The sequence below is a fragment of the Barbus barbus genome, assembly GCF_936440315.1.
Source record: "Barbus barbus genome assembly, chromosome: 10".
NCBI classification, from domain to species: domain Eukaryota; kingdom Metazoa; phylum Chordata; class Actinopteri; order Cypriniformes; family Cyprinidae; genus Barbus; species Barbus barbus.
Window position 1 is genome coordinate 27,227,609 of NC_136738.1, and position 16,933 is coordinate 27,244,541.

At 38.9% G+C, this 16,933-nt stretch overlaps 1 protein-coding gene across 1 annotated transcript in view; it reads right to left on the reverse strand.

The window, feature by feature from the left end:
• Positions 1–522: 522 nt before the first annotated feature.
• Positions 523–16,933, reverse strand: part of LOC306876429 (SEC14 domain and spectrin repeat-containing protein 1-like) — a 34,275-nt gene continuing 17,864 nt past the window's right edge. The window contains exons 7-19 of the mRNA XM_079427575.1: positions 15,823–15,936; positions 14,904–14,998; positions 14,629–14,684; positions 12,956–13,176; positions 11,268–11,390; positions 5,571–5,765; positions 4,738–4,852; positions 4,085–4,244; positions 3,903–3,984; positions 3,688–3,810; positions 3,077–3,268; positions 2,683–2,804; positions 523–1,741 (exon numbers count right to left, since the gene is read on the reverse strand). Of these exons, the coding sequence (XP_079283701.1) occupies positions 1,585–1,741; positions 2,683–2,804; positions 3,077–3,268; positions 3,688–3,810; positions 3,903–3,984; positions 4,085–4,244; positions 4,738–4,852; positions 5,571–5,765; positions 11,268–11,390; positions 12,956–13,176; positions 14,629–14,684; positions 14,904–14,998; positions 15,823–15,936 (1,755 nt within the window). The 3' untranslated portion in view covers positions 523–1,584. The remainder of the gene's footprint in view (positions 1,742–2,682; positions 2,805–3,076; positions 3,269–3,687; positions 3,811–3,902; positions 3,985–4,084; positions 4,245–4,737; positions 4,853–5,570; positions 5,766–11,267; positions 11,391–12,955; positions 13,177–14,628; positions 14,685–14,903; positions 14,999–15,822; positions 15,937–16,933) is intronic.

Consider the following 16,933-nt stretch of genomic DNA (forward strand, 5'->3'; position numbering starts at 1 on the left):
AGAAAGCAAGAGTTTGAGGCGAGCAGCTGAAGTCAAACTTTGATGCAGTATGAAATATTCAGTATAAAAATATCTTAACCTTGTCTAAAATGATAGACTTTCTCCTGAAATGCTGCAAATGGCAGAGAGAACGCCGCAGGCAACTAATGACCTTCTTGACAGCCTGGAATCTTGGGAAGTTATAAGAAACCATTTATATAAAAAGTCAGAGTTCATGCAATATGCATGAAGATTTTTCAGAAATATTTTTACTGCACAAACCCGCCAACAGCCCTCCCAAAAAGAATCACGGTTTCCACAAAGAAAATATAAAGAAATGTTTCTTGACATTCTTGCATAATAGGAATGCCTTCTATAGGATCTGAATTTTAACATTTCACTGTTTCTACTGTATCTTTGTTCAAATAAACTGCCTTGCCGAGCATGAGACTTCTTTTAAAACATTTTAAACTCTTACTGACCCAAACCTTTGGAACACTAGTGTAGTAAATTGCACAACAATGCCAGAAATGCATTTGTTTTGACACTGCACTGACAAAAATAAAAAATGCAATATTGCCCATGTTTATTGAAGGTGCTAGAATATTCCTGTACAGCAATGGACAACATGAGGCAGATTTATGCAAAGCACACATACAGTAACAAAGTCCTGTAAACTGTAACAACCTGCCAGCTTTATGACGTTGTAAAAGAGACAGTCTTCCCTCTCCTGTCTTATGGCGCAATTTTTTGCTTCATTTATTTTATACAACTTATATTTTCATAAAATACACTATAGCCTTTAAAAATGGCATAAGCATTATACAATTTAAATGGTATGCAAGGTACAAAAAAGGAAAATAAATATGAAATTAATATTTTATGACATGCATCCATATGCAAGCAGCGTAGGCATTAGACTGACAATTTATGAGATGAAACATAGCTCCGTTTCACATTTTACTGTCAAAACAAAGCTCTAAACAACAATTCGACACTGGACCTTAAAGCTTTGCTTTGTTTGTACCTTCATGGTTGAACTTCAACAGCTTCAGTTTCTGATGTGCTGTCATGTCCCGTTTCGATACCGGTTTTACATTAAACAACATTTTCAGCAAAGGCCTTGCGGATGGATATTTATACTGGCACAAGAGAGACGTTTTGGTAATTCTCAACAGAAAGCAACCGAAGGAAAGAAATAGAAAATACAATGCTTACGGTCAGGAAAGCCCTACAAATCTAGAACACCAGATACAAATGGGGTAAAGATGCTGCTTTATGTACATTCTATAGGTTTAGTAGCACCATTACAAGCTCAAGGCGCCTCACTGGGAGGAGAAAGAGTCGACAGGTAAGGTAAAGCTTTGTAGGGAGGCGAGAGTTCAAAGTAATGTGGTCGATTTAGTATTCAGCGGTCCACGCAGGCAATGCAACGCTTTAACTGCGCTCTGTAAGTTAAGATGGCTTGGTGAGGTGGAGTACAACAGAGACGGCGGGTGATCAGGGTCACATTTGCCAGCAGAGCAGCGAGATGCACGTGTGGATCAGGCGCTGTGCTGCCACCTCCAACGCTTCCTTCAAGAAGGCATGAGGGGTATCGGCTTCTCAACTCTCCCTGGGCCCCGCCTCCAGAGACTCCTCATCCAGCCGGTGCTCCGCTTCTTCCTGTAGGAATCTCTTTTCCTCCACCAGTTTCATCCGTTCACGAATGCTTTCGGCCGAGGAGGCCATGTCGCCCGGGCTGCCGAAGAACTGCTCGCTCCTGCAAACGGGGCGAATGGGGATGGAGGCATATGATGACAAAAACAAAACATTTCTATCTTAGTGATTGTTGAATAACAGCCCAAGATGATAAAGCAATCTAATTAAGAAAGTAAATATTAAAAGGTTAAATTTCCCTACATATGAATTTCTTTACACAAGGAAATTTGGTATTTTATAATTAATGAATTAGAACAGATAGTAAAAGAAAAACAGCCAACACGCATCAGAAAAGAATCCAATTAAAAAAAAAAAAAAAAAAAGAATGAATGCATCATAAATGACTCCTACTCCTACTACTCCCAGGATTCTGTAGTTGGATAAACAAATAAATTGGTAAATAAGCAGAAAAATATAAAAAGTAAAAAAAAAATTAAGCATAAATAAATAAATGAGTGAAGGAAAAGCAGCCAACATTTTATGTATTGGCAGACACTATTCAAAGTGACTTGGGATTCAAACTATACATTCTATAAATTTATGCATTCTCTGCTAGCACCTATGGATTGAAAAAACTCCTTCAATGCTGTATGCTGTAAAAACTTTTGTTATAATTATTATTGTTATTAATTGTAATAATAATAATAATAATAATAATAATGGTTAAGATTTTTCAACAAATAAATAAATCATGTGCATGCTGATCCATATAGAATTCAAGATGAACATGTCAGCGGCGATAGCCTCTCGAGCAGTGCATCCACATATTATGCTGATGCAGGCGTCCCAAGTTCGAGTCCCGGCTCGCTCACCTTGCCCAATCCTGCCCCCTCTCTCGTTTCCTGTCTACTGACTGTCCTTTTCAAAATAAAGCTAATAAACACCAAAAATAAAAAAGATGAACATGCTAGAATATGAGTACTTAGACTAACAATAGTTAAAAGAAAATGGAGAGTAGCAGAGTTTTATAAGTGCGCTGTACTTTGGCCTTTCGGTTCTTACCCATCAGGGAAAATGACTGGCACAGTGAGCCTGTCCTGCAGACCTTTCCCCACAGTCTCCACCTCTTCATATGCCTCCACATCCACCATCAGCTCGGCTAACTCAGGGCTTTCTCTCAGAATCTAAAGGCAGGGAGAAAGCCAGTTACCGTCTGATATTACAGCTGGGAAGTTTGTAGACAGTACATGTGACCGCATCACTGAAACGCACTAGTTTTCTCTAAAACTCTATTATTATTATTAAATAATACATTTCCGAAAAATTCTCCCATGGTGGTCCATAGAAGAGAGAAATTCACACAGGTTGGAATGACTTGAGGGTGAGTAAATGGTGACATTTTTCCTTAAACTACTTTAGATTTGGTATGACATTTGTTTTGCAGAACTGTACCAACCTTTTCCGCAGCTGTGTGGAAAGCACTGGCCATCTCCAGCCTGTGTTGCCTCTCGTCAGACGTGACTGTGAACTGTTTCCACACACGGTTGAGTCTGGGCAGCGTGTCCCCTGAGGAGCGGGTGGTACAACGCAGAGACTGGCACAGCACCACTGTGGCCTGCAGCAGCTGGCGGCCATAATCGTAGGTGCTCTGAAAGCAGAAAAGGAAATGGTTACTGTGAACTGATAACAAAACTGGATACTCTAACACGTAACACAATACCCTAAGAAACAAACAAAAAAAAGCCCGTACATACAAAGAGGAAAAATAGGATTATTAATAAGAATGAAACATTTAAAGTAAATAACTTTTTTTTTTACCTTTACCTCCTGTAACAATACACATTAAAAAAAAAATCCATGAAAATGTATGAGGATTCAATTAGATCATTACTACTTTAATACAATTTTAAATTAATTAATAAAACCTTAAAGTAAAAAAATAAACAACAACTCAAAATAGATTTTTTTTTTTTTTTTTTTTTATTGGGATTTTACATTGTCTTTAGCTGTTCATTCAATATAATTCAATTTGCTGGTGGGTGTGCCAGCAGAGGAAACTCAAAATACCTGTGCAACATCCACAAACTTCTTGTGTTTCTCCAGCAGCACTTTGGTTTCTTGTGAATCATCTCCCAGTCGAATGTGGGTCTTCAATAAAGCGTCGAGCAACTCTCCTAACCACTCCACTGCCTGTGAACAAAAAAATTTAAACGCCCTTGCAGCTCCTCAGAAACTACAGACCCACTTCTAAAAGTCTCTCCATTTGAATTTCAAGCTCTGACCTGAGAAGCATCTTCCTCACACTTGAAGAGCTGTACCATCTGCAGCATCTTGAGTCTCCTGACATCAACCATGTCCTCACACCTATAAAACACAAGCGAACACATCAGGCCATCATCGCTTTCTCTTGGTACACCAGAAGTGCCATGTCCATGATTACAAATCATGAAAAGAGAAGAGGAACCTCTGTTTGCGGAGCTGCATGTCCTCCATGACGTTGTGAATGTGGTCGATATTCTCCTTGTTCTCAATGTTTACATCCTTGGCATAGGAAAAGGACGTCTGTGTAGACATCTGGTCAAGCAGTACTTGGCCTTTTTCTCTCAAGCTTTGCAAGGCACCCTCTGGAAAACAGTGAGAGACTCAATACACAGAAAGAGAGGAAACTTCTCAATGTGGATTTTCTCTCACTTTTTAAGATTCTGATGCCTGTCACCCTGAAAAAAAGTTGCGTATATTTGGCATATATCTGATAAAACAACTGAGAATGTATATCTTGTTTAAAGCACTAATTAGCAAGTAGAATAGCATATTTCACTTCGTTTTAATGAATGTTTTATGTCAGTTTAAGAATTATTTTTGTAATTAGCTGCTTTAAATACAAGTGTATGCTAAATGCAAATGAGTTCACAAAAAAATAAAAAACGTTTTGACAATTTTTCATATACATTTTTTCATGTTTCATGATTTAACACCGTTTTATTTGCATGTCTTGGGTGGTTCTTGAAAATCAGACATCTGGTTATATGATGCATAAGCACCAAAAGTTCTAGTTTATCAAACTTTAATTACATGAACCAGGATCAGATGTATGAGTAGGACAACAGAGCTTCCTACCCACGCTCTTGAGTTTCTCCTCCAGATGTTTTAGAGTTTGCTGGATTGCAGCTCCATCTGCAGGGGCGACGTCTGCACACAGCATGCCTAACAGCCCGTCTAACTGCTGGGACAACTGCAACAAACACATATGACAGTGGCACCCGAAAGCAGCTTTCTATATATGTATATTCACAATGTTGAAACACCCAATAAACAATAAAATAATGTGTAATGCATTTTAATTAATATGTAGGCTCACAATGAATATGTACAGTGATTTTTGGTGAGGACATCTGTTGCTTTAAATGTGTGCAAATGGCCTGTGAATGGCATTTTATTTTGACAAACTCCCAAGGGGAACAGGATATTCAACAAAAGCGAACTAGAAAGTAGGGCGAGTCTTGATTTTTATCCTACTAGAATTTGAATAGGATTGCAAAAAGCGGGCGTTAAATACCACAATTGAGCCAGATGAATAGAGGGCACGGGATGCAAATCTAAGAGGGATTCATATCACTAAATGAAAAAAAAAATTCAAAGGCTGAGCATGTTATTGCATTTTAATCAGATTTCATTCAGAATAACAGGCCCTGATGAACTGTGCACAAAAAGACCAGCACTGTATGTTTGAAAAGTAAAAATAATCAAATTTGACTTTGTTGACTTTAAACAGAACTGATAGTATTACACTGATAGCGGAAGCATCAAAGTAGTCAGCCAAAATATTTACATGTATCTACATGCACAATATGTTTGAGTTCTATGGAAATCTGCAGAGCTTTAAATTGCAATTCTGTGAGTGTAGATTCCATGAAGATCTAGTGATATCATCTGATCGTATTGAATCTTACGTCTTGTGCGACCATGTGGAACTCCTGGGCAGAATGCAGGACGTTCTGTCTGAACTCTAATTGGCTGGCCTGCCGGTAGCAGACATCACTGAGCTGCTGCTGCAGACCCTTGAGCTCCATCAGGTCCTCTTCATCGCCTGCGCTCAGCAGTGCTGCGATCTGCTGGTTCAGCTCCACATAAACAGCAAACCACTCCTGCAGCAAACAGCATGACGTGAACTGTTAATAAACAGTTAAATAAACCACCAGCACTCAAAGACCTCAGGTCCATAAACACAGTACACCAACGCCGCAGGGCAAGTGGATACAACAGCTCCCATGAAACAATGCAATTTACACAAAAGATTCACAAACACCATAGAACATTTGCAATTTATGTACTGATGACAAGGCCATTAAATTAACTGCATCAAATAAACTAATCAAATGTGTCTTTGTAATTAGCACTACATTAATTTCCCCATACATCTTCATAGAAAAACTAAGCTAAAACGTAATAAAAGCTTATCACTATAATATTAACTAGTGGTGAATGCTTAAGCAAGGACTATTATTGCTTGCTACCAATCAAAGGTTGGGGTCAGTAAGGAATAAGGAACAAATATAATGCATTAATATATAGTACTGAGCAGCTGCTGTATCACATGCTCTTTTAAAAATTATTAGTTCAAGATGAATGACTTAAGTGTCCAAAATCCCTATTTACAGAATGTTGAAATAACACCACTGCTGCACTATCTTCCAAGAAAGCTCCCCACTATGGCAACACTTTGCACACTGACTAACACTAAATCACTTTTACATAACCTATGGTTTGAACCATGTCTATAATTGGCTCAGTTCCTGACTCAACGTGACAAAAAGGGCACCTGTTCAACAAATAAAGCTACCGAGTCACACACATACTCCAAAACAACAACTAAACAACTGTAAAAAAACCATCAAAAGCAACAACTCTACGTCACAGAGATCCCTGTAAATCAAAGAGGCTGTTTGTGATCTCAGAGAGCCACAAACCACACTGAAGAAATACAGAGGCAGTAACTACTACAGACAAGCCAAGAGCCCACCACAAACCACTCCCGAGACAGACGGCCAAACGGCTGACCTTCAGGAAAACTGCGCAAATCTGTGGGTGAAAACCGCATCTTTAAAGCAATTCAAATTAATTTACCAAGACTGTAAACATAAAGCTTTGATTGATGACTTTATGTACTTAAACCACCCAGATAGCCTGAATCAAAGATTCAAAATGAACCTAAAACAAAATATATTTTTATTTCCTCAAAGTGTGCATTATCAGAAGCACAAATATTCCAGAAGAGCAGCCTCAAGTAAAATACATCAATAAGGCCACCTACTGGAAAGACTTAAACTGCAGCATGTGGCATTTTAGTGTTATCTGACTGACTTCAGTTAATTTGACAGATCATAGATCATTTTTCTTTCAGCAGCTCTGACTGTGTTCTATGGTCTGCAACAGTGGTTCACAAACTTTTTAGGCCAAATACCACAGTCACCGCCAGTATTGAATGTACACTATTTACAATTCACCAGTTAAAAGACTACATGTACCAGTGCACATGGCTGTTTAGTTCAATTGTGCCACACACGCCCTGAAAAGTGAAGCCAAACCATTTCAGTCGCCATCTGGTGTCTGCCTGCAGTATAGGTCATAAACCCCTACCTCTCCATGTAAATGAATGGGACATAGGCCAAACTAAAAAATGTAAAAAAAAAATTACACTTCAAATAAACTTTTCTTAAAGATGGTTTCTAACATTTTAGGTAGATTTTTTTAAAATCACACTGATATATGTTCAAGCGTTCGTTTTTTTTTTTTTTTTTAAATAAGTTTGCTTTTATATTGATAAAATCCAGTGATATGGAGTCAAATTAATGCCACATATACTTGCAAAAGAATTGAAGTATTGCAAACGAAAATGAAAGCATTTAGAAAAAAAAAAGTTTTTTGCAAGTTCACACTTGACAGAAACAGAAAATAAAAGCAGTGTTGCAAATAAATTAGCAGCTTTGGCCATGGAAAATATGTTGCAAAATCACTGCTTTTGCTCCGTTTCATTTATATTTTGCAATGCTTAATTTTTGTTCTCAAAAAGCATATTTATTTTTTCTCAATACTTTTATGGCGTTCAATTGCGCCAAAACAAAATGGCGCCGCTGATGGCAGCTATTGTGCGTTGCTCCTCGGTGTTTGTATTGTTTTTGTTTGTTTTTCCTGTTTTTTGTTTTTCAAATAAGATCAGCTTTACCAGGGATGATCTACTGAACATTCGGCAGAACACACCACAAAATCTTCTACCGGTTTTTGATTTTTCGGACGTTTTGCTGGACATTGTAGTTGGCGGAGCTGTAGCTCTGGTCAAACGCTTCAGGAGGCGCAGACGGGGAAAGAGAGCCGGCGCGCTCGTGAAACTTCGTCAGCGCGGATTTAGAACGGCGTTGCCTAGCATCCATCTGGCGAATCTCCGCTCTCTACCCAACAAAACGGACGAACTCCTTCTGCTCTCCCGGACAAACAAGGACTTTTCTAACTCTGCTGCTCTATGTTTCACGGAAACCTGGTTGAATGGCGACATACCGGACAGCGCGATCCATCTGCCTAATTACCAGCTGATAAGAGCAGATCGGGACACAGAATCAACGGGGAAATCGCGCGGCGGCGGGACATGCTTTTACATCAATGAGAGGTGGTGTACAGATGTAACTGTTTTAAAGAAGATGTGCTGCTCAGATCTAGAAACGCTCTTCATTAACTGCAAGCCGTTCTATTCGCCGCGGGAGTTCTGCTCGTTCATTCTCGTGAGTGTTTACATTCCACCGCAAGCGCACGTGAGCACAGCTCTACAGAAACTCGCTGATCTGATCACAGAGAGTGAACAACAACACCCGGACTCTGTTTTAATCATTCTCGGGGACTTTAATAAAGCAAATCTCTCCCGTGAACTGCCAAAATACAGACAGCATGTTACATGTCCCACCAGAGACAGTAATATATTGGATCACTGTTACACAACAATAAAGGACGCATATCACTCGGTTCCACGAGCAGCTTTAGGACTCTCTGATCACTGTTTGGTTCATCTTATTCCATCCTACAGGCAGAAACTTAAGTCTGCGAAGCCTGTATTAAGATCTGTTAAAAGATGGACTAACGAAACAGAGCGGGATTTACAAGCCTGTTTCGACCTGACTGATTGGTCTGTTTTTGAAGCTGCAGCAAATGACCTGGACGAGCTCACAGAGACTGTAACATCATATATCAGTTTCTGTGAGGACATGTGCATTCCTACCAGGACTCATCTATTCTACAACAATGACAAACCATGGTTCACTGCCAAACTCAGACAGCTCCGTCAGGCCAAAGAAGATGCTCACAGAAAGGGGGATAAAGTCTTGTACAAACAGGCCAAATACACACTGGAAAAGGAGATCAGAGTGGCAAAGAGGAATTATTCTGACAAGCTCAGGAACAAATTCTCTTCCAGCGATCCGGCTTCAGTGTGGCTTGGATTAAAGGACATCACCAGCTACAAAACACCACCCCCCAGCACTCTGGAGAATCAACACCTGGCAGACGACTTAAACGAGTTCTTTTGTCGTTTTGAACGATCACCCCACACCCGCCCAGAACACCCCTCCACACAACCATTCACACCTCCAGCAACCCCTCTCTCCCCCACACCTACAATTCAAATCAGCGAAGACGATGTGTGCCAGGTCTTCAGGAAAAACAAAAGAAGGAAAGCACCTGGTCCAGATGGTGTGTCACCAGCCTGCCTAAAAATCTGTGCTGAGCAGCTGGCCCCCATCTTCACACAGATCTTCAATAGATCACTGGAGCTGTGTGAAGTCCCCTCATGCTTCAAACGCTCCACCATCATCCCCGTCCCAAAGAAACACAAAATTACTGGACTAAATGACTACAGACCTGTGGCACTAACGTCTGTAGCCATGAAATCATTCGAAAGACTGGTTCTGGCTCATCTGAAGGACATCACTGGACCCTTACTGGACCCCCTGCAGTTTGCCTACAGAGCAAACAGGTCTGTGGATGATGCAGTCAACATGGGACTGCACTTCATCCTGCAGCATCTGGACAGACCAGGGACTTATGTGAGGATCCTGTTTGTGGACTTCAGCTCTGCTTTTAACACCATTATCCCGGAAACCCTTCAAAATAAACTAACTCAGCTCTCCGTCCCCACCTCCGTCTGCCAGTGGATCAACAGCTTCCTGACAGACAGACAGCAGTTAGTAAAGCTTGGCAAATTCACATCCGGAACTCGTACCATCAGCACTGGAGCTCCTCAGGGCTGCGTACTCTCCCCACTGCTCTTCTCCCTCTACACCAACGACTGCACATCTAAAGACCCCTCTGTCAAGCTCCTGAAGTTTGCAGACGACACCACACTGATCGGCCTCATCCAGGACGGTGACGAGTCTGCTTACAGACAGGAGGTTAAGGAGCTGGCTGTCTGGTGCAGTCTCAACAACCTGGAGCTTAACACGCTCAAAACTGTGGAGATGATCGTGGACTTCAGGAGAAACCCCCCTGCTCTCCCCCCACTTACCATCATGAACAGCACCGTGACTGCAGTGGAGTCATTCAGATTCTTGGGCACCACCATCTCTCAGGACCTAAAGTGGGATATTCACATTGACTCCATTGTCAGGAAGGCCCAGCAGAGGCTGTACTTTCTTCGCCAGCTGAGGAAGTTCAACCTGCCACAGGACTTACTGAAACAGTTCTACTCTGCCATCATTGAATCCATCCTCTGCACCTCAATAACTGTCTGGTTCAGCTCAGCTACCAAATCTGACCTCAGAAGACTACGGAGGGTAGTCCGGACTGCTGAGCGAATCATTGGTACAACCCTCCCCACTCTCCAAGAACTGTACTTATCCAGAGTGAGCAAAAGGGCTGGTAAAATCACTCTGGACCCCTCACATCCAGCACACAACCTCTTTGAACTGTTACCATCTGGTCGACGCTACAGAGCTCTGAGCACCAGAACGACCAGACACAGGAACAGTTTCTTCCCTCAGTCAATACATCTCATGAACACTCAATAAATAAACGCAGAACACACAACTAATACATTATCCATTCACCACACTCACTTATTTTATTTTCTCATTTCTAATTTGCACATACTTCACCTGTACATACATAGTCGCCTATATTATATATTATATATTGTGTATTTTTTAATTTTTTTTGCTGCTTTGTACATTGGTTATTGGCTATTTCCTGTTATTTTGTTTCATTACCTGTGTCCTGTCCTGTTACTGTCTTTCTGTTGCACTGTGGAGCTTCTGTCACTACAACAAATTCCTTGTATGTGTAAACATACTTGGCCAATAAAGCTCATTCTTCTTCTCATTCTTCTTATTTTTTTTTTGCAATACTTCAGTTTTTTTGCAAGTATTTGTGGCATCAATTTGACTCCATACAGCAAACTTGAGAACACTTGGAATATAGTGCATGAGCCATATGGGTACCTTAACACTATTTTATGTCATTTTCGGATCTTTATTGACATGGTCACTCTAAACTGCCATTGTATGGAACAGACTTTTGTTAAAATTTCTTCAAAAAGTCCCCATTTGCATTTCACAGAGCCTATATTCTGAAAAGAAAAAACACACACTAGAGATTATGTTTGTACTTACACTGTGTTGACTCTCGATCTCCTCATGTTTCTGCTGCAAGGCCTGAGAAGCACGAATGGAGTCTCCAATCCCCCACTGTGTGCGGAGCTGCTCTGTGCCAGGACCCTCCAGCCAATTGACAACCTGCTCACACACAAAATATAAACACAGACAAAGAAACCTTTAATTAGTGAATCACTTCCACATTTGACCCCCGAGCCACTGAGCAGACTCCAATCAGAAGGAAATCAGAGCAAATCTAATTATCTAAATGACAGGATCAGGTCGATGAGAGCCCAAATTAGAGATTTACTAAATCAGATATTTACTCGTTTAGCAAAAAGACAAATGTGGGTTGCATGTCTGGAGGGCTTCACGATCTTTCAGCTGTCAGATTTTGAATGAACATCAGTATCAGAGCACAAATGGGATTTCAAAGCTTCAGCAAAACGGAAGATTGTCAGTGAATAATGACTTGTATTTCAGTCTTCAAATGTCAAATTAACTGTACGGCGTTTTGTTCTTCAAAATTCATCCTTTTGTGTTGCAAAGAAAGAAAAGCATACAGGTTTGGAACAACGTGAAGGTGAAAAAGATGACAAAATGTTCAATTATGGGTGAACTAACCATTTAATTAACTTGCTTGATATGCAAGCTGAGAGGTAAAAATGGGAATAACAACTGAAATGGCAGACAAATTAATTTCACTTTTGTTGTTTAATGAACTAGGGGAGCAAATGAAAAGTCTGGAACAGCAGCAAAAGAACCTGCTTTGTGTAGAAAGTCATTAATTTGTCTAATGCTGAGGAGACTGAACTTTAAGAACCGCTGCTTAGCTTGCACGCCTTCCTGTCTGTAATTGCTTCAGGCACTGCGGCTTACAAATGATCCCCCCCTTCCCTGCGCAATTTTTCACAGAAGGGAAGTAGTAGGCCAAAACTCTTTTCCGACACACAAGATGTGCACCTCCCAATATCCTAATCACCATGGAAACAGACATTTCATCCAACAAAAGCGGCTCAGAGACTTTCATACGATACACAACCTCTGAACTCACCATCACCTTACATAACCTAAACACTTGGTAACTGCAGATGTAACACTAACCAACTAAGAAATACTGGTTGCAGAGTTTAAACGTAGACATTCTTCATTAAATTAAACTAACAATTTATATGAATGCACAAACATTCATAATTTTGTGGGAGTGAATATTGTAAGCCTTCCAAGAAGACCGTTCGTGAAAGAATTATGTGACAAATCTTTTTTGTGGAAAGACTCAAAGATTGTATGGTGCGAAGAACCACCAAAAACGGCTCTATTTGTGGACCAAGACTGCTGATTCACCAAAGTACTAAAACCCAGCCACAGTCTGAACTGACGCTGTGGAGCAAAATGTCTTCTTTTAAACCTCAGTGATATTTAGACATACAAATAAAGCAAAATGGTTGACAGATGAAATTGAAACTCTCACTCCACCACATCATGTGGTGTTCATAAAAGATGACTGTGCAAAGAGATCTCAAATGTATTTGGCAAAACAAAAAAGTACAAGACAGTTTTGCTTCTTGGCTCAGACAAAGATAACAGGAATGTCTGACAGATGAAAAACACCAAAGGCAACCTAAAGACAGTTCTACAACATAACCCGCCTATCTGAAAGTTTTTGGTTTACGATTCTTATAAATCCCCCCCCCCCAGCGTTTTACCTGCATGACCTTGGTTTGGATTTCCTCTAGCTGGGAGCGTTTGCTGCGCTGACGGCAAACTTCCTGATACTTTGTGTACTGCTCCCTCAGAGAGTCCAGGAGCTTCATCACCTGAGGCTGAGCCAGCAGCTCATCGTCCATGGGCGACCAGGCTGTGCCACCTCCTCCACCCTCAGAGCCATTGAAACGCCTCTGCTGCAGCTCCGAGAGCAACTCATGTCCTGTAAGAGAGGAAGAAATCAGGGGAGAAAAACAACATTTAGCACAGAAATCAAGGTTTAAGCCATTTGAAAACTGAATGCAGTAAGCAGTAATAAAATGCTTCATAAGCAAAGCGTCAAACAGAAAATGATGAATGCAAATGTAATGGCAAATTTTCCCATCTGTCAAGGAGTACGGATTGAATTGATGCAGTATGAATACATTAAGCCAGTATTTCACCTAAAGTGACACACTCAAATACAGAAGAAAGGAACAGAGGAAAAACTCATTTTGTACCATTGCTGTGTTTTTATTTGTGCCAATACTTCTGAATTATTCCAACTAAGGTTATGCAAAATTCAGGATTTATTGAGAATGTGTTGCTTTTTAACTCATGAACATGAATATAACATGAACTGAATTGTCCTTACAAGAGGTTACAATGGAATTTGAATTGTAATGACAGGAATAGGGATTTAATCGGCAAAGACTTAAAAAGGCAAAAAAGAAACACAGAGGAACTGAATTAGCCCAAAACAAAAACAAAAGAGGCAAGCATTAAAGTATGTTGAGGACAAAAGAGGACAATGCACCAATCCAAAAAATGTCATACAAAACAATAAAAAATTCAATGATCTGTATTTACATTAAAGTTCCAAACTAGTATCCAAACTATCTTTATTACACAGGTAATATTTGGTCCATTATATTTCATTCACAAATTTGCCTTAACAGTTGTTAATAATAATTTATTTATTTTTTAAATGTTAATAGACGTTCTTTTCAAATGTGCATTGGGATGGCAGAAGAGTGCTGATGCAACACCAATGCCAATATATTCATGTAAAAATAAATACATAAAATATATTTAATTTATATTGTTTTGACAATTTAAAATAATTCAAAATTTCTCATGAAATAATGAAAACATTATTATTATATAAATAATGCTCTTTGTTTTTCTAACTACAATTATACATGTAACTGCATTCTAATTCTACTTTAAAAACAATTCAGCCTGCAATTTGAGTTTTAAGGCACAATTCAATTCTAAATGGTGCACAAGCCTGCCTGTAACCATTTATTCAAAGCAGAGTCACTCACAAGGAGAAAAAGTTCATTTGAGCCATTCTTTAGAGGCAGAGTCCACGCACTTTACTAACCAGCTTTAGCTTCAAATACAAAAGCTGTGAAATCGCTTAAGTGTGTTAAACAACACTAAAGCCAAGTTCTTAGCTCTACCCCACCAATAAAACTGAATGGAGTTACAGGCCAGCTGGAAAAACTGTTTGACTATTGACATCACATGCTGGATAGAACATTGCAGTTAAAATTCCCAAACCAAAATCTGCTTTAGCAACTAGTGTTACAGATGAACCAAAAATATTACAGAAATAACTTTTCTGTTGGCAGTTTTGCAATTTTGAAGCAGTCTACCTGCATACAAACAGACAGCGCAGATCGGCACTCACCAGTCTGTAGGACCGTTTCGGGATCAAATGAAGGCAGGACGTTGCTCTCTGAAGACCTATGAGTGTAATAATATGTTGGTTCTGAGCATTCGTCTATAAAATCATGACCATTTATTGAAACAAACATGTTAGTTTCTCTGGATATTTGATTGCGTTTTAAACGCACTAAACATTTTAATTACACCTTTGAGAATGGCAAATAGTTAACAGAAAACAGTGGCCCTTGAAAAGACTTTAATTAGGAGCTCATGCCTGGAGATAATGAGACAAAGTACCTGTCCTTCTCTGCCTGGCTTCCTTTCTCATTTTCATTGATAACGGTAAGTTCATCCAGAAGGGACGTGGATTCCTTCGTGAATTTTTCAAAGACCTAGATGGAGAACAAATGGCAAATAAGACCTCAAGTTAAAAATGTCATACTGTTGAAACAACCACTAGGACAGGGCGATATAGATAAACACTGCCATTATTTTTCAGCCTTTTGATGATAGTCAATATCCACCTCAATATTTATGTATATGCAGGGGGGGGGGGGGGGGGGGGGGGGGGGGGTAAACTTTAAAATAAAAAAATAGAAATGTTGCCTTGACATCTAACTGAAACAAAACACGTTGAAGCACTAAACTAATTAAAACGAAATAGAAATAAAAAGTGAATATTAAAAGTGCATAAAACAATAAGATCAATCATTTAAAATTGTATTTAATACTATAAATGTTAAACTATACAGTTTCAACTAAACAGCCACCATTAAGTAGAATGCAAATAATTAGCCATGTTTTCCACACTATTTTCAGTGCATGAATATAAGCAGAATGTTTATAATATTTAATTTACTTAAAGTTAATTTATATTAACCAATACAACTAAAAAAAAAAAAAAAAAAAGTGTTGCTAAAACATTGATTTAAAATATGTCTGAGCATATTGTGAATCAGGGTTATGGATCAATTCGTGAAACCATTTGAGTCCCAGAAATAAACTAGTCTTATGACACTGCCTTTAGAAAACTACAAAACGGCATTTTAAAATTACACCAATATCCAGTGTTACTTCATTTTACTTTGCCAGCTATATCACATGAATACATTATGACTACATTACCCAGTATATTAACTACAATAACCCTGAAATCCCTGTGGTCTGCCAGTAAAGAGAGCGATTTAAAATTTTAAATAAGGGATTTTATTCTCACCAATCTTTTGTTGAGCCAGTCCAAATGATCATAAACCAGACTCCCGCCAAATTCATCTGTAAGCTGGCATGGTTCAATGTAGCGTGTGAGTTTATTGGCAGAAACCAGAATCACCTGAAATCGAGAAAATTAACTCTCAGGTATGACTGAAAACCAAAGCTATTTCAACATCTGTGCTTAGAATATTAATAGAGCAGAAAGTAAAATCATCTTGACCCATTTTGGAGAAGAAATGGTAGTAACAAAGGGCAAAGTGAGAGCATTCACTAATGTTACCAATTAAACAGGCATCTGTGCACGTAATGTAGCATAATCTAAAACCGCACAAGACCTTCTGCAGCAGAAATGTCATGCAAGGTTAATATCCATGAATAATTTATTTGATGGCATATAGAACCATCTCTGCAGGTGATGCAGCCCTTCTGCTGAATCAAAATCAAAATCAAAAACTGTCAATGTCAGTCACCCAAAACTATTGAAAACAAGGGGATGATTACAGATATTATATTATATTATAGTTGATAAGATACAATCACAATGTTATTATTAATCCTATGACAAATAAACTGTATTTGACTACTTTCCTTAGACATAAAATACAATGTAAAGACTGATGTCCAAATTAAGTATTTAAAAATAATACTACAACCATATCTGACAATTATGATTAAGTAGAATGACAGTTGATGATATAGATATATATATATATATATATATATATATATATATATATATATATATATATATATATATATATATATATATATATATATATATCATCAATTGTCATTCTACTTAATCATAATTGTATCATAAATTTATATATATATATATACACATTCATGACGTTGTTGTATTCCATATGATGACATAAACTAGATATTTGACCGTTTAAACAATACTAGTGTAAGAAATTGGTGTTTAAATTAGGGATGCACCGAATCCAGGATTCGGATTCGGATTCGGCCGAATCCTGGGCTTTTTGACGGGGTTCGGTTTCGGCCGAACCTTAGATTTATTTTCCACCGAAACCGAACCCTAGACTTGCGCTACGACGTCACACGGCCGTTGATTACGTGAAGGTGTTTACATAGGACCCGTTCGAATGTAG